At 47.6% G+C, this 21742-nt stretch overlaps 1 protein-coding gene across 13 annotated transcripts in view; it reads right to left on the bottom strand.

Moving 5' to 3' along the window:
• Positions 1–21742, bottom strand: part of szt2 (SZT2 subunit of KICSTOR complex) — an 84018-nt gene that overhangs the window by 55224 nt on the left and 7052 nt on the right. For 7 of the 13 annotated variants that reach the window (XM_064330610.1, XM_064330613.1, XM_064330612.1 and 4 more), the window contains exons 8-35: positions 21348–21454; positions 19925–20135; positions 18618–18788; positions 17895–18126; positions 17549–17678; positions 17277–17422; positions 16872–17024; positions 16662–16779; positions 16041–16246; positions 15186–15422; positions 14727–14805; positions 14282–14370; positions 12237–12405; positions 11643–11757; positions 11209–11322; positions 10356–10556; positions 10117–10214; positions 9690–9828; positions 8965–9291; positions 8338–8545; positions 7644–7691; positions 6059–6186; positions 3419–3692; positions 2358–2532; positions 2114–2206; positions 1436–1514; positions 798–1079; positions 122–260 (exon numbers count right to left, since the gene is read on the bottom strand). In XM_064330610.1, the coding sequence (XP_064186680.1) occupies positions 122–260; positions 798–1079; positions 1436–1514; positions 2114–2206; positions 2358–2532; positions 3419–3692; positions 6059–6186; positions 7644–7691; positions 8338–8545; positions 8965–9291; positions 9690–9828; positions 10117–10214; positions 10356–10556; positions 11209–11322; positions 11643–11757; positions 12237–12405; positions 14282–14370; positions 14727–14805; positions 15186–15422; positions 16041–16246; positions 16662–16779; positions 16872–17024; positions 17277–17422; positions 17549–17678; positions 17895–18126; positions 18618–18788; positions 19925–20135; positions 21348–21454 (4468 nt within the window). The remainder of the gene's footprint in view (positions 1–121; positions 261–797; positions 1080–1435; positions 1515–2113; positions 2207–2357; positions 2533–3418; positions 3693–6058; positions 6187–7643; positions 7692–8337; positions 8546–8964; positions 9292–9689; positions 9829–10116; positions 10215–10355; positions 10557–11208; positions 11323–11642; positions 11758–12236; positions 12406–14281; positions 14371–14726; positions 14806–15185; positions 15423–16040; positions 16247–16661; positions 16780–16871; positions 17025–17276; positions 17423–17548; positions 17679–17894; positions 18127–18617; positions 18789–19924; positions 20136–21347; positions 21455–21742) is intronic. The other 6 variants (XM_064330611.1, XM_064330621.1, XM_064330619.1 and 3 more) reach the window with 3 other exon arrangements.

Below are 21742 nucleotides of genomic sequence, written 5' to 3'. Positions count from 1 at the left end.
CACACACAACAACCACAAGCGCACACATACACAGAGTAAAATAAGAACCCTAAGCCCAATAGCAGGCCTCCATCTAAAGCCCTCCTCTGTAACGCATCCTCGTCGTCCGCAGTTTCCTCACCGGCTGTGGTGGAAGTCGGAGGCCATCCCCTCGATCTCCAGAGGCAGGGTCAGAACGAAGATGTCCAGGGTGACCGACAGCTCGTTCAGATCCACCGACTGAAGGGACTCCGCGTTCTCCAGGCAGGATATGAGCTCACCTGCGAAGGACACGTTTAGGCTGCGTGTGAGCGCAAACTACGAACCGCGGCAGAAAACGCAACAACTCATCTCCAGTGCGCTCAGTATCCGCCTCAGACTTCCTTCATGTACAGTAATAACGTCAAATTGTGATGCACGGTAAGCTAACAAATTAATGGACTGCAGGAGCCCAAATGTGACCCAGCAAATTAACGAAAGACAGCAGGAGCCAAGACCAGCAAATTAACGAAACACAGACAGAAATTGACCAAATTAAACAAAGGACAGAGGTCAAGCCAACAAATTAAGGACGCAGGAGCCAAATGTGACCCAAAAACAAAATTGTACCAACAATTAAAGGACAGCAGGAGCAGAAATATGACCCAAAAATTTAACAAAGGACCCCAGGAGGCCAAATGTGACCCAACAAATTAACAAAAGACCCCAGGAGGTCAAATGTGACCCAACAAATTAACAAAGGACAGCAGGAGCTGACATACTGAAACAGTTCAACATTTCCCCATTGAGAAGCTCAGCCGACGGCTTCATCATCTCACCCAGGCAGGTGGGCAGTGTCTGTATGGGCATGGAGCCGTGGCAGTTCTTCACGTTGACGGAGCAGGTGAGGTGGACGAAGAGGGGGGGCATCTCGGGCTGGGGCCCCTCCGGCTCCAGCAGGGAGTCCCCGTCCAGGATGCTGAAGGAGTCCTCGTCCTGGTTCACCGTGTTGGAGTCCGACAGCGAGTCGTTGTCCGGGAACTTCCTGTCGGCGCGCTCCTGGTACTCCACCTCCAGGTCCGTGTCGCTCTCCGTCACGATGCAGCAACCGGACACATTCTCTGTGAAAAAAAGAAATGCAAAAAAACACAACTGAGATGCAGACTCGTACCATATTTATAAATTAAACAAACATACACACAAAGAACAACCCAGGTAAACAAATAGAAACTTACTGGGACAAACATCGAAATGAGAACACATGCAGGCAGCATAACTGAGATGCATTCACCATGCAATTTGTCACCTGCATTTCAATCCTCCTTCAGCAAGAGGGCAGTAGAGACTTCTTCGATTGCACGCAAGACAATTATGAAGTTACACCGGCACCAAAGAAAGGCACACACGCAGATGCCCATGGGTGAGAACTAAGACGATTTGAGTGACTATCACTGCACTGCGGCAGCAGCTCTCTTACCGTCCTCGGTGGCGAGCTCGGCCTCCGAAACTTCGGTCTCCTCGCTGGGCCTCCTCTCTTCCTCGTGGTCCGAGTCCTCCTGAACAGGAAAGAGAAGACAAGATTAGGAGGGAGACTTCCTGGGGAGACCAGGCTGCTGCTGCTGGATGTGGCATCAGTGGGGCTGTCAGGGACAATCTTCCCTCTGGCCAAATAAACCCCAGTGCCCCAGTGTTACAGGGACACTGAGCTGTAGGAGATGCAGTCTTCTGGATGAGACATCAAACCGAGCTCCTGACTCACTGTGGTCAATAAAAAGATCCCTTGACACTTGCTGCAAAGAGTAGTGGGTTCCCTGGTGTCCTGGCTAAATTCCCAAACTGGCTCTCTCAACCTGCCACCTAATCATCCCCTGATTTAATTGGCTAAAAAGTTGTTCTCTCCCTCTCCACCTTCGCTAATGTGTGGTGAGCATTCTGGAGCAAAATGGCTGCCGTGCATCACCCAGGTAGGTGCTTCACATTGGTGGTGGTTGAGGTGAGTTTCCCCCTCATCACTGTAATGCGTTTTGAGACGCTGGCCAGAGAGAGAAGCACTATATAAATGCAAGGAATTATTATGAATTATTAATAAGATTAGGGGGATTAGCAAGTTCCAGCCATTTCAGTTCTTCCGTGATAAACCACACTGACCACTCACCTCTTTCTTAGCCGACGGAGGGCAGTAAAAGAAGTAGTGTGGGTTTGAAGGCACTGTCTTGAAGTACTGAGCACCAATTTCCATGAATTTGTCCTAGAGAGGAGAAAACGCAGAAACACAAATGCATCTTCCTGAAATACTGAAGAAAAAAAAGTCTGGCAGTTATCCACAAAAAAACGAATTCAGAATCCAGAGAAAGTTTTGACAACATGTCTTGACCTAATGTTGACCTTTGTGGTATTACCTGTATAATCTTGTGCAGGTCAGGGAAAACCTCACACTTCTGCTGGGTCTGTAAGAGTGATAGAGGGAATTCTGGGTAGACCCTGTGGGTTTTTGGTTCCTCTGGTGCCACAGGGGAGGTGGGGGCCGAGGGCTTCCCTCTAGACTCCGCCTCGCTGACATCCTCCGCCTCCACACTGCCAGGACAGAAACAAGAACATCATTCAAAAAACTGTCCGTTAAATTTCACTTCCCCACCCAACCATGGCTGGGATGCTTATTAAAGGGACACCGTTGAGAAGGTGATTTGACTTACTGGCAGTTCGTTGACTTTCATTTCCTGCTTTTTAACAGATTCAGTTATCACATTCTAAGCATTATTTCTAGGTTAAGAGTGCAAATGCACTTCAGACACAAGCTCAAACTTCAGTTCTCTTCATTCGTTTGGCTTTTTATTTCGCATTTCGAACGCGGTCGGTATGAGGTACTGCGCAAGACGCACGTCGTGACAGAGACAGTCAGTAGATACCCGCCCTCTGCTCGGAAATAATAAAAAAACAACAGGTATTTAGCCTTTGAATTTCACTCTCCGCATCTGCTTCTTCGGGTCTGTTAGCTATCACGGCAGACGGTATGAATCCAAACCACAGTCGTAACACCCCACTGTTCTAAACCAGCATTTACCCCTTCATATTACAAAAGAAAACTGTATCATCTCTGTTTATTAAACATCTACATCTTTAATGTGGAAACAGCAGCAGCTACACTACCATACCTGTACCAATACCCTACAGGCAACACAACGCACCTGAAATCAGTGTAGTGTTCCCTTTTCACATAATCACAGTGAATCACATCTTTATATTCAGCACAAGCCGAAGTCGAAATTCAGTAAAAGTTCAGACCGCACAGCAGGCTTGCCTGCACCCACTCCCTCTAAAACGCTTATTAGTTTAAACGGAGCAGTAATAAAATGAAGAGCAAAGTAAATTAACGAGCCAACAAAAAGGCCGCTTTTCGAGCGAACGACCTCGGGTGGAGAGAGGAGGTCCAGGCGTTGGGCGGAGGACCCACGGCCCGTACCTGGAAGAGGAGGCCAGCACCCCCCTCTCGGACGCGCCCTCGTCCTCGGCCTCGCCGATGGTGAAGGTGGCGGGGTTGGCGTGGGGGCCCCGCCCCCTGGCGGCGGCGCCACCCGGCAGCTCCTGGCGCTCGCGGAAGGCGCGGATGTGGCCGCACAGCGTCTGCAGGAAGGCGCCGATGTCGATCTCCTGCAGGGACTCCTCGCAGTAGTCCATGGTGGTCAGGACGTCCTGGGAGCTGATGTAGTGGGTCTGCTGGAGGCTGCGGTACACGCCTGCGGGGCCAGACGTTGTTTGTAATGCGTGCGGCGACCACACACTGCCGCGCCTGCGGCGACCACACCCGGCTGCGCGTGCGGCGACCACACACTGCCGCGTGTGCCGCGACCAAACACGACCGGGCCCGAAGGCACCGTGACCGCCCACAGCGGGAAATCAAATATACGCACACAGCTTAACGCGTTTAAAAGTGAAGTCCGGTGGGTTGGGAAATCGCCTCGCCTCGCGTTATCTTATATCACAATGCAACATAAAGTTTAATTAACGCTACGCTCCGCTATCTTGTACTTGCAGGCTTTATGGAACAAAAAAAAAAGATAATTTCATATTGCAAATATAGTGTTTTAATCAATCTTGCGGAGCAAGAATTTGAACCAAAGGAATAGTAAATTGATTAACAGGTAAATCAAGACAACCGGAGCTACGGATCAGGGATGTTTAACCCTGTACCCTGGAGATATACTGTCCGGCAGGTTTTCACTCCAAATCCTAACAAAGCACACCTCATTCAACAGCTAGAAATCTCTATGAGCTGTTAATTACTGAATCAGGTGTGCCAAATTAGGGCTGAAATGCAAACCTACCGGATGGTAGATCTATGGCAACGGGGTGAGGCAGCTCTGCTTTAGATATTAGCAAGCTAATGTTACAGCTAAAAGCTATAGCTAAAAGAACAGCATGTAAATTTATAATGTAATTCATAAATTAATAATATAGACAGCATAATCACCACCTTTCACAAATAAAAACCTAGTGCAGTTGCATGTGCTTTGATATTTCGAAGATAATTTATAAATAATAAACACATAATTTTTTAATGATAACCATATCATTTTTATACATTTTCTAAAATTTTGCAATACTTAAACTACCGCCTATAAAAATGTACTTTCGTTTTTTGTGAAATGTCAAAATTGCAGAAATCTCAGAAATCACAAATATTACATGCTTAATAAACACAATAAGCAGATAAAACTAAGTGATTTTACTCCAAAGCTCTTTTTTCAGTCAGGATAAATTACTGAGGATGTCCCTCGGTAGAAGTAGGAAAAGAATAAATATTTACATCGGGAAACATTGACCGCACACAACTTTGTTAGCCCTTGTATCCGTTTTCATTGATAAAAAGTTGTACAGCACTTTGGTCAATGCCAGTGCTTAACCGGTTTCTAAATAAAGCTGCTTTCTAAATAAAGCTGACCTGACCTGACTTCTGTCTGGAACATAATTTTTAGCGACGGTCGGGGACGCGGAGGGGCTGCAGTGCGTCAGCGGGACAGCGTGCGGATCGGGCGCGGGTGCGCATCCATCAGCCTGTCACCCCCGCGCTCTGTCTCCTCGGGCGGAGCCGCCCCGTTTATCTCCGGCCTGACGTTTACAGATGTCGCTGACACGGAGCAGACACGCCGCCGTCCGCCAATTATCGTCTCCGAAGGGCCGACAGCTTTAAGGCCCCTTTTTTTTTTTTTTTTTTAATTGATTTTTTTTGCGGGCGCCGGAAAAGACGGGGGCTGTCGGATTTGAGCCCGGCCCGGCGTCGGCCCGGCGCTCGATACGCGCGGCGGGAAGTCGTCAGGCGGGCGGCGCGAGAAGCCGCCTCTCCCCGATCGTTAACAATTACCGGGTCGCACCTGCCTGGCTGAGCAGCTGTAATCTAGTCTGACTTCACTTCCTCTCGGCTGCGTGATCCTCAGTACCGCACGAGGGAGTGTTGGGTTGTGACCCAAGCACCCCTCAAACTGATAAAAGATGGCTGTCTGTACAAGATAAAAGATGTTTGAATGTTTGTATGTTTGAATAAGTTGTCTGCTTGATAAAGATGTCAGTGGATAAAAGACGTCTGTAGATATTAATCCTGTGCAAGTAAACAAAGTATTTAGATGAGGATTGCACCGGAAGACAAAGTTTCCATCAAAATACTTCACTAACTGTGGAACACTGTGGAGATGAAGCAAGTAGCCACACTGCAATAGTAACTTTGGTAAAAAGTCAGAATAACATTGTGGAAAAAAAAATGAATGAACCAAGTATACTGAACCAGAGATATTGAGGTCTTGTGTACCTTTGCCAAATAACAGAATCTGAACTTCGTAACTCTAGGGCAGGGGTGAAAAGTGCCAATGTGGGTGCAAGTTTTTGTTTTAGCCCAATACTACATCATCAAATTCAAATAATTAATTTCAATCAAGGTATTCAATCAAGACCAAGAAGAGCAGAATCAGGTGCCTTAGTGCTGGGCCAAAAGAAAAACCTTTTTGGATAAGATTGGCCACCCCTGCAAAACACACTTCGATAAAATGTATGACTGTGAATGATAACTATGAGGTTGCCGTGGCCCTGGCCGTCTGAAACGGGGCCTTACCTTTGACGTAGCTCTGGTGGTAGTGCTCCTGCAGCAGGCTGCAGTAGTTGGCCAGCTCCTTGTGCTTGTGCGGGTGCGCCATCAGCTCCGTCCAGGAGGAGGTGCTGCTGCGCTCCTGGGAGAGCGACCTGCAAGGGGGGGGGACGGAAGAGACGCCGCACACAGCACCCGCCGCCGTTAGAGAAGCGTACATGCAAAAAAAAAGGGGGCGGGGACACCCCGCCGAGGCCTGCGGGAAGCTTGCGGGAGCCGGGCTGGCGGGTTGGCGGGTTGGTGGGTTGGCGGGGGGTGGGGGTGGGGGTTAAAGAGAGCTATGGGCCGTGCAGTTGAGCTGCAGAAGGGAACGGAGCATAGCGGAATTGGAGTCGCTCAAATCACACGGGCAGAGACTCCGCCTCTCATTGGTAAGGACGCTGCCCAAGGCCACACTGTCATTTCAGAGAATGTGATTAAGGTAGCAGCTGGAAGATCATGAGAGAATTTGACAATTTGAGCAGAGGTGCCATCATTCGTGCCAGTACGGTCCAGAACCATGCAGTGCACATCAAACATTAAGAAATTTGAAAAAGCTTCTGAAGAAAAACTGCCGTTTCCTACTGTGCAGCTCTGCACCGAACACCTCTGCCACTCAATGGACCTTCTCCAAAAGGGGGCGCTGTGGTCACAGATGATGTCATTGATGGGTAAACTCTGCAAACATGGTGGCATCTCTGGACATTTTCTCAAGCTGCTTGCTGGAGTTTTCAATGAGCAATCTTCTTCGAATTCTCACCAACCCAGAAGACAAAACTTGACAAAGGCAGCAAGTTGTTTTTCAAGAATGACATCCTTAATTATTATGGTAAGATTGAAGAAATAGCTGAACCGAAGAGAACCATTAGCTCACTAACAGAAACAAACATGAACTCTGTCAGTGTTTGAAAGCAACTTGAGAACACGTACTTCGATGCTACCGTGTTTGCAGAGTTTACCCATCAATGACATCATCCATAACCACAGCGCACCTTGTGAAAAAGGTCCATGATTCTGAGTTATGCTGTTAATTCCAAACCGTTCATCACACAAACACTTCTGTGAAGTTTCCAACGACAGCAGTCCTATCTGAAGGCATCTGAAGAATCACTGGAGTGCAAAATTCAAAAAGCACAAAGCGTGTAGCTTAGTGACACAGGAGATCTTTAAGGAATGAGGCAAGAACAGAGGAAGTAATCCCAGAGAAAACCGTCCTATCCACAGTTCAAGGGCTGTCACCGGCTAAAAGGGTATGCACCGAAAAGCCCTTCAGATCAGAAGCCAATCTCACAACCCCTAACCGTAGTACCGAGGAGGAACAGATGCTCTGATTTAACTGAGACTGTGTCAGTACTTTATGACCTGGCTTTGGGCCTTTTACAGCAAAAGGCATTTAAAGTCTGGTTTATGACGTCACGGGAAACTTAAACGCCATTTATGTCAGTCTCAGTCAGAGAGAGCACGGCTCCTCTGTGCCGTGGAAGACCACACCCCCCATGCCACGCCCCCCACACAAGCTTCTAAATAAGGAGGGGTAAGGCGGAGAGCAGCAGGAAGCAGTCAGCCGCGCTACCTGAACTTCATCTGCTGATAGATCTCCCAGGAGTCTGCGTCTTGAGGTCTATTCTCACCCAGGAAAACACAATTAGAAGACACGTTAGCAGGGCCTCTACCCACACGTACTGCATGAAACAAGTGTAGTCTGGGATTTGTAGGCATTTACCAAACACGGATGGGAATACAGCACCAGTAAATACAATGTTTAATTCAATAGCAAACCTTATTCAATAACAATAACCAGATTTTTCTATCAAATGAAATTAGTAAGATTATCACTGAATGATCAAATAGACGGGCCCATCTGCTGCACTTGTGTGGGTGTGAACTTTATTTCAGTCTATGGAAGCCAGAGGTCTCATACATCCTCATGGCCTCCCCGAACTACTGGTGTGGATCAAAGGGTCAAAGGAACCGCAGGATTTTGAGGTCTGAAGGGCTGTGGGGTTTGGACAATCAGGTTTGCGTGTCGATGTGTGATGTCAGACAGTGCTTCATGTCTCCATGGTTTTCCACACATAAACCTCACACAGACACCGACACCCGATGTGCCCTTTGTGCAGGCAGACTGCGGGAGCCTGATTGGCCAGAGAGTTGCCGGTGCTCAGCGAGACACGGACGTCCAGTCGACGCCCCCGGGCCACACTACGGCCAATGGCTCGCCGCCCCACAAGAGCCGCGCTGCCCCCCCCCCCCCCCCTCGCGGTTACCTGAAGAAGACGTCTCGCGGCTGCCGGCCGGCCCGGGGGTGCACCAGCTGCTCCTTGAGGGACTCCAGGGAGCAGCTGTAGACGTAGACGGGGCAGCGGGGCCGGGACAGGTCTCCGGAGCTCTGCTGAGACACCTGCCGGCTGAAGGTGATGTGGAAGTCCCGCTTCTGCGGCTCGGCGAACTGCACCCCCTCCCTCTCCTCTGCACCTGCGGCGGCATCCGGCACTGTCTGCTCAACCGACCTGACGCTAATACTGTAACTCCATAACTTTCTGCATACGTATGCTATATGCATAGATAGACAGACACACACACACACACACACTTTAGGTATGACCAGTTCTTTTTTAGGTAGGATGGCCTGCAGGGGTTACTCAAGCAATGTATGTTGCGATCCCCACCGACGGAATCTCTCCTATCCCGCCCATCCCTCCCATCCCTCCCTTGGACAACGCAAAGCCAACTGTATGCTCTTCCTGCAGGGATGCCGGCCACAATTACCAGACCCAAGACCGTGGTGCTAGGACAAGGTTTTCAACCTTTTCAGACCTAGGAACCTCCACACAGGCATAGAGGTATCTAGAGAACCCCCATCATAAGTTAAAAGGCATCCAGGGAGGCCCTACCTGGACGTTCAGGGCCGTTCTCCTGCGCCGTACCCCTGCCGGCCCAGTCTTCGAACTCCAGAGTGGAATCCTCCGACTTCCTGCCGTCCGACGAAGGGGACTGCACGCTCAGGCCGGGGCTCAGGAGGCTGTCGTCGGGGCCGTTCGGAAGGGGGCTGGCCCCCTGCTCGGCAGGAGGCTCCGGTCTCCCCGGCCCATTGGCCGAGCCGTCGTGAGAGTCCGTCTGCGATTGGCCGCGGCTGTGAGTGAGGGTGTCGTCCTCCTCTTGGGAGCTCCCGCTGCCCGAGGGCTCTCGGTCCAGTCCGGAGGCCATCAGTATCTGCACGTCTGAGAGAAGCTCAACGGTTAATCCCACTTTTTCTGTTTACATTAGGAAAGCGCACACACCACAAAGATGACAAGCGATATTTATATTTCCTTTAAATTAATTTTATGGGTGTAAGAACATTCTGGATGCTAGTTCATTTTCTTGAAAGCAAACACATCAGTTAGCTCCCCGATTTGCTGAAGTATGCACATACATGGAACAAATTTTGAAATGTGACATATTTCTAAATTCTGATGCCAAAACGAGATTATCTGGATCAGTCAGATTTATACCTCTTTATTTATTCAGCAGCACTAAACCTTATTTTTGTTTTCTATTACAAGTACTCCAGAAGGACTGCCAAAGACACAAACATTGACCAAAGCTGAAATGACAGCAAGACAGAGTGGATATTTACCTGTGAAGGTAGCGGGGAGAAAGGTGAGGAAGATCTGCTGGGGGTTGACGAACTTGGCGTAGCACTTCCACTGCGGAGACGGGCTGTCGCTCTCTGGAGGAAGGCGTTCCTCCTCGGCCAGGTCTGCATTGCTGAAGCTCTGCGGGCGGGAAAAATCAGCCTAGGGTGTGCAACAGGCAGTCACTGAGCAAGGAAACTGTCTGCATGCTCTAGTGACTCTCTTTGACCTCTGACCTATCAGCAGGCCGACCAAACAGGACAGCGTTTTAGCTAGAGCCTCAGTAATGGCGCTGTCCTGGTTAGATATCATTCAGAATCCAGCATGTTTACACATGTTATGTGTATTTGTGTACCAGAGTAACCGGGCAAAGGATTCTTATTTGCTTTCAGAGAGCAGCAGAATACTCAGTCCACAGACGAACCTTACCTGCAGGGTACTGGTGGAGCCCGTCACCTCCTTACTGCTCCCGACCGTGTGGAATGACATCACCGTGCCCTGTCTTTCGGGGGCTTTCAGGCACTCCTCTACAAGAAACAAAGATGCTTAACACCATATGGTCACCTCAGGAAACCTGCTTCAACACTTGCTTTAATGCCATGGCTATATAAATGAAACACACATGCTACTTTGAGACACCAAACTTCACCCTTATTAGAAGAGCGTACCTTTTATGACAGGCAAGGAGAAGGGCGCCACGTGTCCGTCTCGCTCCCTCTGCAGGATATGCTGCATGAAGGTCACGTGGTCGGCATCGGCCAATGGGATCTCGCGGTCGCTGAGGTCCTGCTGCAGACAGCTGTGGAACAGGCTGAGCAGCAGCTCGTTGGGCAGGCAGGAGGAGCTCTGGGCCGGCTCTTCACTCTCCACTACGACGCAGAAAAGAAAATGCTTTCAAGTATTTCAGTCCTGCACCCTCAACTTGCCCCTGCACCTCTTCACAACCTTTACATCTTGGATCAAATGAGATAAATACTTTTGTTAGATCCTGGTGACATTGCTGCCCTCTGTTGGTGATTACCAGGAGCACACGATCACCAACAGGGGAGCAAAGTCACCAGGACCTAACAATGTTATAGAATACATAGTGAACCTCCAAACTTCAGAGGTCATGCGACGTGCTTACAAGAAAAAAAACAAAACAAATAATACCACGCAAATCTATTGGGTAAGACATCCGCTCAGCAGCAAGGCCTTGCAGCTTTCATGTGACTGCCTTCCATGTGACTGACGAAAACACAGCACATGATCGCAAGAAGCTGTATGACCTTGGTGCTGATTAGCAGTCTGATCAAAGCCCAATAAACGCTGATGCTTTTCCCCAGAAGCATTTCACGTGGCCTCTAAAGTCTGGATCTTACCGAATCAGATATGATCAAAGAAAAACAGATGAGGAGAAAAGTGGGTAACCCTAACTGTTATTGTGCTTAAAAAAAACAGTAAATAATAATCAATGGGACTTCTAACCCAGTCCTAGGAGCAAAACGATGGCGATCAGGCTTTCCATGCGCCTTACTATACCTCTGCTGAGAGTGAAGAAGAAGATCTCAATCTGCTGGCACTTAGGGAGCAGCTTCATCAGGTCAAACTGGAAAGGGACAGTGTGGATGCAGTCATCAGCAGCTGGGGCTTCTCCTGTGGCCAAACGGGCACAACACATACACAGAGACCACAGTTGCATAACCATGGACAGCAGATAGACAGCAGTTACATACACATAGGAAGCAGTTGGAGGGAAACAGCCAACAGTATCCTGAAAGAACCTCAGCTATACTACCACACAGCTACGGACAACCATTTTATTAGGAACATGTATCTCTGGGCATATTCTTCATAGGCTACATGCCGCTGTTCAGGTTCAGGTTGCCATTTCAGTTTGCCATTCACACCAATGCCTCTTCCTTCCAGAAAAACACACAAACTTGACGAGAGGACATTCTGTCTCTGGCTCGTACCTGGATCACTCTTGACCGCACAGAGCGGGTAGACCTGGTCCTTGTTCTGGCACAGCTGGCTCAGGTACTCAAAGGTCATCATGGTCGACATGCAGGTCAAGTCGCGAGGAAAAATCTGAACAAGAAGTGCATTTTGCAGAATCTATTATCATTATGCATTAATGCATTAACACATTGCTTGGTTAATATTGCCCTAGCACGACAGTGGATAAAGGTTTGAAATGCACTTTCTTAATTTCTTAATGAACATCAGTGAAGCTAAGTAGCACTATACAACTTACTGTACAAAAATAGCCTACAACGCTGTAACTCATCCCAAATGAAGGTACCTACATCTGCCATGGAAACAGAACTTGATAAAACGCAATTTTGAGCAATTCCAGGTCATACAAGACGCAGAGCGAAAGGTGCCTGCTGGTGGATTCCACTTAGCGTGCTAGCCTGCTTGTGGTTACGGCTCAACCCGCCATGTGAGAACACTGTCATTTATATCCGACCCAGTAAATAATCATGCATGGTAAGGCACCCATGGTCTCAGAGAGCCTTCTCGAACCCTGGAGCCGCTTGGCGAAGAGCACGCAGACAGGGACTGACCGCTTGCGGGATCTCCTCATAGCTGAGGCCCTGCAGGTGGCGGTGCTGGTCCGAGGAGCTCCACACCGTGCCGCTCTGCGGCTCCACCCAGCACTCCGTCACCAGGTTCAGCTCGGTGTCCGTGTCGATGGCCTCCACCTCCGTGTCGTTGTCGTCATCTGTGGAGAAGCTGCGAGACGTCGCGACGCAGGGGTTAATGTAACGGTCCCTGCTCTGTGGATCAAACCATGTGTGCTGTTTATTTTTTGTACTGGCAACTGAGAGAACGAAAGGCTTTTCCAGGAAAGGTTTGCCATAGTTCACCTTATAATTATGACCTATACCTTAATGGCGACATTTTTGTTCCTTGGGGGACTTGAAAAACGTGACTGGAGAAAGTCCGCTTTATCTGAAAATCTACACCAGGGCTGCCCAACTCTGTTCCGGGAGATCTAATGTCTTGTTGTTTTTCATTCCAACCCTAACAAAGCACACCTCGTTCAACAGCTAGAGATCTCATTGAGCAGCTGGGGAGTAGAAACAGGCAAGCCAAACTGGGGTTGAAATGAAGACCTACATGATGACAGACCTACAGAAACAGGGCTGCCAGCCATAATCTACACCAATAAAAGTGCTCACAAGTGCCAAGCAACAGTACAGATTTATAAATGCTTTTCTCAAATGCTCACTTTCCAATGTTGTCACTCACAGATTTTACTTTGTCATCTGTTTCCGGTGTCACATCCATTACTTTTTTTAATGTTCATACTAACTATTAGTGGAACGTCACTGAACTTCGTTTTAAGCGGAACCTTTTAGAAGCCATTGATAGCTGTGCTGAGCTACAGCTGTGGCTGTGTGTCTCATGTTCCCGATATGTTTTTAAGCACGCACTTCTTTTTTAGGACTGTGTTTTCATGAGGTCATCGATTTTCAACAAGGTCCTCCACAAAGCCCCGTTCCTCAGGGACAATAAAGATTTACTGCCCAATTGGCTGACCTCCAACCTGCAAAGGCCAGACAGTCAATCAGCCTTCTGATATGTTGTGCACATAAAACGGGGGCACGGTATGTTCAGTGTTGGGTTTCTGAGGTGCTTTCCATGCGTCCGTGGTCCGAATCCGGGAGACCGATTCACCAGCGCAACCTACAAAACGAGGCTCCCCTCTTAGTGTTACCCACGAGGTCCTTATAAGATCAGCCATTATAATGTTTTAAAATGATAACCGCAACCACCCCTTGAACGTGATTTAACAGGCGTGAGTTTATACAGCAATTTGTTCAATTGGGGATGACAATTTTGCAAGAGACTCTACCAGGGCTCTGCAGGGGAATGAGGAATTCATTTGTCTTGGACGTGTTCCAGGAAAACCCATCCGAGCATCAGCTCGAACTGGGTGTGAGTTATTAGGAGTCTGCGTTTGAGCAGAACCAATACAATGCTCAGTTAGTTTGTTATTTCAGCATAATTTACTTGTTTGCGCTTTCACACGGGGGTATAGTAATTATACCGCCTCTTTGGATGCCTTCACAAACAGATACTTCAGCGGGAGAGAGAGAGAGACACAAACAGGAACTGCATTCTAACATTAGCTATGTTCTTACTTCACTAGAGCAGAGCCACTCGTGGTCCTTTTGTGAATAGAGAATCAGTGTTCAGGCAGGAGCAGTCATACCTTTGTGTAGTTTTAATTAGACTCTCACTATGACTAATCAATCTTTTCCCCCTTACCAAGCTGCGCAATCACACTGAATAATATGAACCTTTTAACATGCACTCACAGCTTTCAAAGTTAATGGATCACTTTGGTTATGTAAAGAAAGATGTTGAATAAGGCAGGCTATTTTTCTGGTACTGGGGAGGAGGTAGGGAAAGATGGCCTAGTGCAAGACGTTCAATCCTGTCTGTTTTGCTACAGATTTTTTTCTATCAATCAACTCGTTTAAGATAAATCAAATAGCTTTTTATCAAGTTTGAATAAAAAATAAAGGAAAATTACAGCTATTATTGTGCCTTTTATTTTATCAGTGCCACTGAAAGTTTGCGCGTTTGTGTTTGGTCTCACCTGTCCTTGGTGGAGGTAGAGTGTGGGGGAAACAGGATGTACTGGACGATGCAGGTGTGGTGTTCTCTGTCCACTGCGGCGGGCATGCCCTGCAATGACATCATCTTTGTACTTTATTTTGCTCAAGATCTCACTTGCTGAGCACAGATCTGCTGCTCAGCAGGACCTGGAACAACAGTATGCTTTGAATCCAACTCAGGCCACAGTGACTCAGAAGAAGATTTCTAGAACTATCCAAGAAAGCTTAGAAGTGTTTGCAGCTGAAACTAAACATGACTTTATTGTTTAGTGAAGTGAAGTCACAGCAGATAAATAGTAACGGGGGACACTGTACTACAAATTACACACAAGCTGTTATCTTGACGATATGAGTCCACTTCATTATCATCTAAAAAAGCTTGCCAGGCCACACACACCCTATTCCTCCCCTCCCATACGGTCTCACCTTCATCGGCAGCTCTGTCACCATGTTGATGATGCCTTCACCACTAGCAGCAAAATGAAATCCTTCCGACAGTCGAATCCTGCAGAACATTCAAATACACGGTGCCTCTACGTTACAAACATTAAATTGGGCTCATCATCAAAGAGCTCACACACAAAATGCAAAGCTCCTATTTTCCTAGTTTTCTTGTACATTTAAATATTGCCAGTACAAATCCTTGAAGACAATGTTGTCCAACATGTGACTTTAAATGACGAAACAAGTAACAGCGGTCTTCAGCAATAAATTCCCAAAAAGCTGTAGAGAATGTTCCATGAGTTTGTGCAGTGATAAAGTCCATTATAACTAACACAGTTACGGTAGCTAGCATAGCGGCGGTTACTAGCATTGCTGGCATTACTGGAGACGCAGTGCCCAGAGAGCACGTAGGCGGCGGCCATCTTTAAATGGCGCACTCACTCAGACAGCATGGAGAGGATGTGGGCCACCGCCTGCAGGGGCACCGCCGGTCCCGCGGCGGTCTGCACCGCCCACACCCAGCGCTGGTGCAGGAAGTAGCGGGAGAGCGAGGCCAGCGTGGAGGAGGCCGTGCGGCTGGCCGCCACGGTCAGGGGGGCCGACATGGTGGGCCCCTGGGCGAAGTGCTCCATGTTCAGGATGAACGGGGTGCGGTAGTCGGTCGGGAGCTTCTCGTACCTGGGCGCGGCACAGAAAAGGTTTAACATGAGAGGGGGCAAAAAAATGAGACTGTTCTACCGATGCATTTAATTCCACCGGCAATAACGTTACGGGGCTAAAATACTGCAGTGATAAATGTAACCAAATGTAATTAAACATGTAGTTTGTAATTAATTACAAAATGTAATTCAATAATAAAGCTTACAAACTAAAATACTCAAATACAAATATAGACTCATATTGAACTTAGGCAAATTACTGCTGGAAAACTAAAATTTACTGTTAAAATGCTACTTGTGTAAAACAGCATCACAACTTCAATTATATTCAGTTTTTTAACTGGTTGAAATCCATTTTTCCATATAAATCAGAGAACTATTCTGCTTTAAAAATGTGATGTTAACTTGGGCAAACTATTTCTTCCAGTTATTAAATTTACATAGACTCGTATGGCAATTCAATTGAAAATGCTAATTACAAGACGCTTCCAGTGGTATCTTCAGATAATACTGAGAATAGTGAACATTGATTATAGTGCTTTCTATAGCATCCAGCTATCAGCACCAGCAGAACCTGCAATATAACGCTGGAGTACGTGAAACTGCCACCCAGCCATTGGTCTCTGACTGCAGTCACCTGATGAGAAGCTTTTCCAGCGGTTTGTTGAGCACCACCACGCAGGGCCGGTCGGAGAGCGTCGGCTTCGGGGTCGGGAGAGGGGGCGATTTGGAGGGCGAGGCGTTCCCCAAGATCTTCCTCTTCACTTTGGGCGTGGCCTCCTTGTTCTGGACCCGGTGGGGGAACCGCAGCCTAAGGATCTGGTCTCGCAGCTCGTCCACAATCTGGAGCGAGGAAGAGGCGAGAACTTCCTTAAGGGTTAGTGGAACCCTTACCTTCCCATACATGTCCATACAAACCTTTGAAGGTTTAATATGTGGTTACAATGTTCTTAACAGAACATCCTAATGCTGATGTAACAATCAGTACTGGCAACTGAAAGCAATTGAGTTCTAGACACACACACTGACACAGAATTTTAAAAAAACATTCCAGAAAACTTACTTTTCAAAGGGTTAATGTTTCAAAATGGATTAGAAGGACATGGACTTAAGATGTGGGACACCCAGAGAACATCCCTTGAGTTTCTGTACTGTTGTCTGAACAATGCATATTTCTGTGCCATACATTCATATCTGACTGCGTGATATTGTAACTTTGTTATGCTGTTTTGACTGACCGGTTTTGGCGCAAACTGACCTTGTTCCTGGTTTGGGCAGGGGTCCCAATCGGGAATCCCAGGCGCAGGACCATGCAGGGGGCCTTGGAGATCAGACGCACCAGGTAGAAAGAGGAGGGAGGCTGGTCGGAAGCGCTGCTGGGCGTACAGAGGTTAATGGAGGCGCAGCATGCACCTCACTGTTCCGGGACTACATTACCCACAATCCACTGGACGCACGAGAACCTCACCTGTAAATGAGCTTGACGTAGGAGTAGCCCTCCACCAGCACAAAGCTGCTCCAGTCCCGCAGCAGGGAGGTGAGGGCCGAGTGCGAGATGCGGCACTGGATGGTGCTGAAGCGTCCGTTGCTGCCGGCAGTGTGTAGGTGTTTGGGCACGGGGCTGGAGGGAGAAACGCGCACATCCATGAGTAGCAGTTTACACCATTCTGGTTCTTACATGTTAGCTTGCTCATTGAAAGCCACCAACAGGCAGGCTTCTTGCTTCTTTTAAAGCCCGATTACATGTTGTGAGGGACGCTCCACAACCATGGTGACAAGTAACGGGGCCGTGGGAAGAGAGAACGCCATCTCCTCCCCCGCAAATGCGCAGCGCAAGAGGGTCGGTCGGTCGCCTTTTGATGATGTCACTTACCTGTCGTGCTCCAGGATGATGGCGATGCGATGCATGTGCAGCCACCTCTGCCAGAAGTTGGCGTCCATGGAGAGGATGGGCTTCCAGTAGGAGGCGAACTGGGACTGGCTGGAGTCCTTGGAGCCGCTGTGCTGGAGTGACAGCACCTGAGGGGGGGGGGACAAAAAGGGGTGGGGTTAGGGTCAGGGGCCTCTGTGAACACAGCCGTGGGGAAAGCACATTGCAGCTCAGAGTGCTCTCAACAGAACCATGGGAAGGGCGAGAGGACGCACCGGCGTCGTGGAGCCAGGGGGGATGTAGAAGAGGGGAACCCCGTTCTTGGTGCTCTCTGGGATGGTGTAATGTTCTGGAATGGAGTTGAAGGACTGCAGGTGGACCAGCATCTGATCAGTCTGGTTTATGCTATGAATAAACAGGCAAAAACAAGGACAAATTCTATATCTGGCAACCCTAATTTATAGCTCTATGTACACCTCATGTACTTGATCGGTCTCGGATGTTTTGCTTTATATTAACAATAACGTTGTTTGAGCCTCCATCTCCGTAAATGCTAAGAGAAGTGAGTGAATGGTTTGCGCCAGGTCCACGGCACGTGTTGGGGCGTGGCCCGGGGCTGACCTCTGCAGAGTGTTCCAGAAGCGGCGGATGACGGAGGTGCGGTAGGGGCTGGTGATGGGCTTCCTCATGGTGCAGCTGATGTCGTGCAGGATGTCGTAGCTGCCCTCCATGGTCACCTCCACCCAGGTGGTGCGGCTCCCGGGGTCCAGGGGCCAGGAGGCCACCGCCAGGTACTCGATGCGCATGTTGTGCTTCCACAGCAGAACCAGCTTGACCTCTAGCTGACTGCCCCCTGCAACGACCGTGCCAAAACCGTGACCGTTTCAACAACCGAACATTTTAATGCTGATGCAACAATCACTACCAGTAATTGAAAGCAACGTAGTTCTAGAACACTGACTTAGAATTTTGAAAAAACACTTCAAAAAACTACTCTTCAAAAGGATAACGCATTTGAATATCGTCAGTATATTATGGCTAAAACAACATCTTTCATATTAACTATGTACCCAGATCACACATGATATGGCCAAAGTGCAGATATGCTATATGGGTTTATGCAAATGCACAGTATGCATGTATAAACTAAACTATGCATAACTGCATGATGGGAAATGAAGTCCAATTTCCAATTCCAGGAGGGCAATAAGGTCATATTCTCACTGTTATTATCATATTCCTCCACTAAAACAGTGCGCCACTGGTGAACCATTTTGTTCCCTTCCGCTAGGAAGCAAAGCTGACCTAAGAGGCTGTGTTCAGTGCGATGCCGTGGGCGGGTACCTTTGGTGAAGTTGACCTCACGGATAGTGTAGCCCTCCCTCAGCCGAACTGACACCACGCTCACCAGGTGGGCGTGGACCTCCTTCTCCGTGTGCTTCTTCCTGCGCATCACCAGGGCGGGGTTCCCACTGGCCGACACCAGGTGCTCGTTGAACAGCTTGTGTTGAGAGACTGAAAGGCATCGCAAGCAAAAACGCACACACACGCACACACACACAACCGATTACCAAAATACACTGCACGTCACAAACCACTGCATGTGTGCCACTACACATTAGAAGCTACAACACACACACACACACGCACACGCACACCGGCACACACACAGGCACACACACACACACACCTCGCATCTCCCCCCATTTCAGAGCGAACACCAGAATGCTCCTGCATTTTACAGTCCCTCAGTGAAGCGTGTAGCCCATATGTTCTGTGTGGTGTGGTCGTGCATTCTACGTATAATTTCTATTTTTGTGTTTAAGAGGTATTATTAATTAGCCAGTAAAAGAGCAAACCACAACAGGTGCAACTCTACCCAGGTGCTCAATAAGCCCACGGAACAAATCTCTTGTGTTAACAGAGCTGGAGAAGGTTTCAGCAATAAGAGGAAATGAAACCGCCCCCACCGGCCTCAAAATAAAGAAATAATTAGACTGCGCATTTTCACATCCTGTCAGCTTACATTCTGGAATTTAAAGCTCCTCTTACTAGATTTGACTTTTTAGTTATTAAGTCAAATGCAGCATAAAGGCTAAAAGAACTTGGCTTAACACTTAACTCTTCTTCTATACAATTATATAGACTGGGCTACGTAATTGTTTTACACAGCAAATCATTAATCTCGCTATACTATAATCTCACTCAGCAACTCACTATATAAAGCATGTAGACATAGTGAAGAGGTATAATTGTTTTTCAACCAAACATCAGAATGGACAAGACGTGTGATCTAAGCGACTTTGACCGTGGTATGATTGTTTGTGCCAGACGTGGTGGTTCCAGCATCTCAGAAACAGCTGCCCTCCTGGGATTTTCACACACTACAGCCTCTGCGTCTTCCAAATGCTTAATCGCGTATACTGCTTCCTGGTCAGTTGGCAGTTCAGCCCTCCGCATTTGCCAGTTTCTACAATCACCGCATGCTGAGCGCCACAAGCTTGTTTCACATGATTCACAGCTCTTGGCCGATGTCACAAGCAAAGGGTCCAAAGAACTAAGTAGCGTTGACATTCTTACTTTAAACAGTAAATGGCCAATACCCTCTCTTAGGATCAAATTTGTTTTTCATTGTAGTGTCTTGGCCTTACCGCAGTAGTACTCAGGATTCATGGACTCGCTGGTCTTCAGGAAGGAATAGGTGAGGAAGGCCTTGTGATACGTGTTCATTTCCTGATTGGAGAGGTCCACCTCCGGACAGATTGACAAGTAGGACCCAAACGTGGCTAGGGAGATGAACTTCATGAGCTCCACGTTGGGGATGTATCCAAAGCTGCAGTCGTACGAGAAAGCCCCTCCCACCTGCGCAATAAAATAAACAGAGAGCCATAAGGAGAAATGGCTAAAACAGCCACCGCACTTTTCCCAAATTTCCCAATAATTTAACTTAATAAACTTTCCATTAAATCACACAATTCTAAAACAAATTGCACACCGACGATACGATTTCTACAATTAAAATCCCCATCCTGTCTCCACAGCCTTACTTAATAATGCAACACAACTAACCAAGACCAATCATAATGAGTTTGTGTCCTGATATTACCACATAAGCTAAAGGTAGTGTAATACAAGTGGTTTATCTACCCATCCATTCATCTATCTATCTACCACTGTCCTTTGTTTAACCAGGAAAATCACATTGAGATTGACTCTTATTTTGCAAGTGAGCCTGGAGTGTACATGTCCTATGGACAATGGGAGGAAACTGAGGTTCCTGGAGGAAACCCCTGTGAACGTGGGGGGAACATGCAAATCCCACACAGAGAGGACCCGGCCGGACTGGAAGTGATGTCATTTAGGAAACTTAAACGTCACCGATTTGGCTAAAATCCTCTATTGTAAGACCAATATGCTCACTCTTTACAATCTAAATTTGTCATATTCTCCCTTCACATGACTGATGTCCTTTGCGACTAATAATTTTGAAGAAATGGGGATAAAGCACTCAGTGTGGTTTTATATATCCAAGTTCATAACGTTTCAAATATTTCATTGAAAATACAAGGCGGTATTTTATTTTAATAACATTCAATAATGCAAGATAACAAGCATTTATAATATGCAATTATGGTTTCAATATAATTACTGTGGGCATCTCCTGCAGCACATTCTTTAATCATTAATGCACAACAGACACACTGTCGAAGATTACCACTGAGCAATAAGCATCACAGCAAGAATATTGCGCCTTGAAACCACATTAGTAACATTTCAGTGATGGATTCAGACGCTTTGGCTGAAGGGCTGGTGCACTTCATGGTTCAACAGGGAGCTTCGTGACCATGTTTACCAGTATAAAACAGAAAAAAACATATTGTTTTGAAAAAAACTATTGCGATAGATATTCTTGACACATAAGATGTGTTAGAAGGGCAGAGCCATCCCTGTATCCACAGAACAGACCATTACAACGTAAGCGTTAACTTTGACTGTTGTACTGTGATTGCTTTCTTTGTTCAATCGAGTTGGATGCGCATGCAGTCTCCACTTGGACGGTTTTAGAGGCCCTACCTGAACAAAGGAACAGGCGATGGTTCCGCTCCTCAGCTGGTTGAGAAGGGTCTCGCACACGGCAACGTCAGGCACGCTGGTCACACCGTCCGTGATGATGATTATACCTGCAGTGCCCAAGCACACAGATCCTACTGAATCCAATCAAATCAAAAATCATCTCAAAACGTTATTCATACAATGCATTTTACAAACTTTACAGTTGTCACAACGCACTTTAAAATGGACCCTGGCCTAAACCCCAACAAGAGCAAGCCAAGGGCGACAGTGGCAAGCAAGAACAGACAAACCGGTTAATAGATTGAATCACTGTAGAGCATGCATACTCAAATCAGGAACTTGAATGCAAATCTGGCCCTGGTTTTCTTTTCCCCCAGGGTAATTAACTGAACAAA

The sequence above is a fragment of the Anguilla rostrata genome, chromosome 4 (assembly GCF_018555375.3).
Source record: "Anguilla rostrata isolate EN2019 chromosome 4, ASM1855537v3, whole genome shotgun sequence".
Taxonomy (NCBI): Eukaryota; Metazoa; Chordata; class Actinopteri; order Anguilliformes; family Anguillidae; genus Anguilla; species Anguilla rostrata.
The sequence above is the reverse complement of the archived record's forward strand: the minus strand, read 5'-3'. Positions and strand labels throughout refer to the sequence as shown.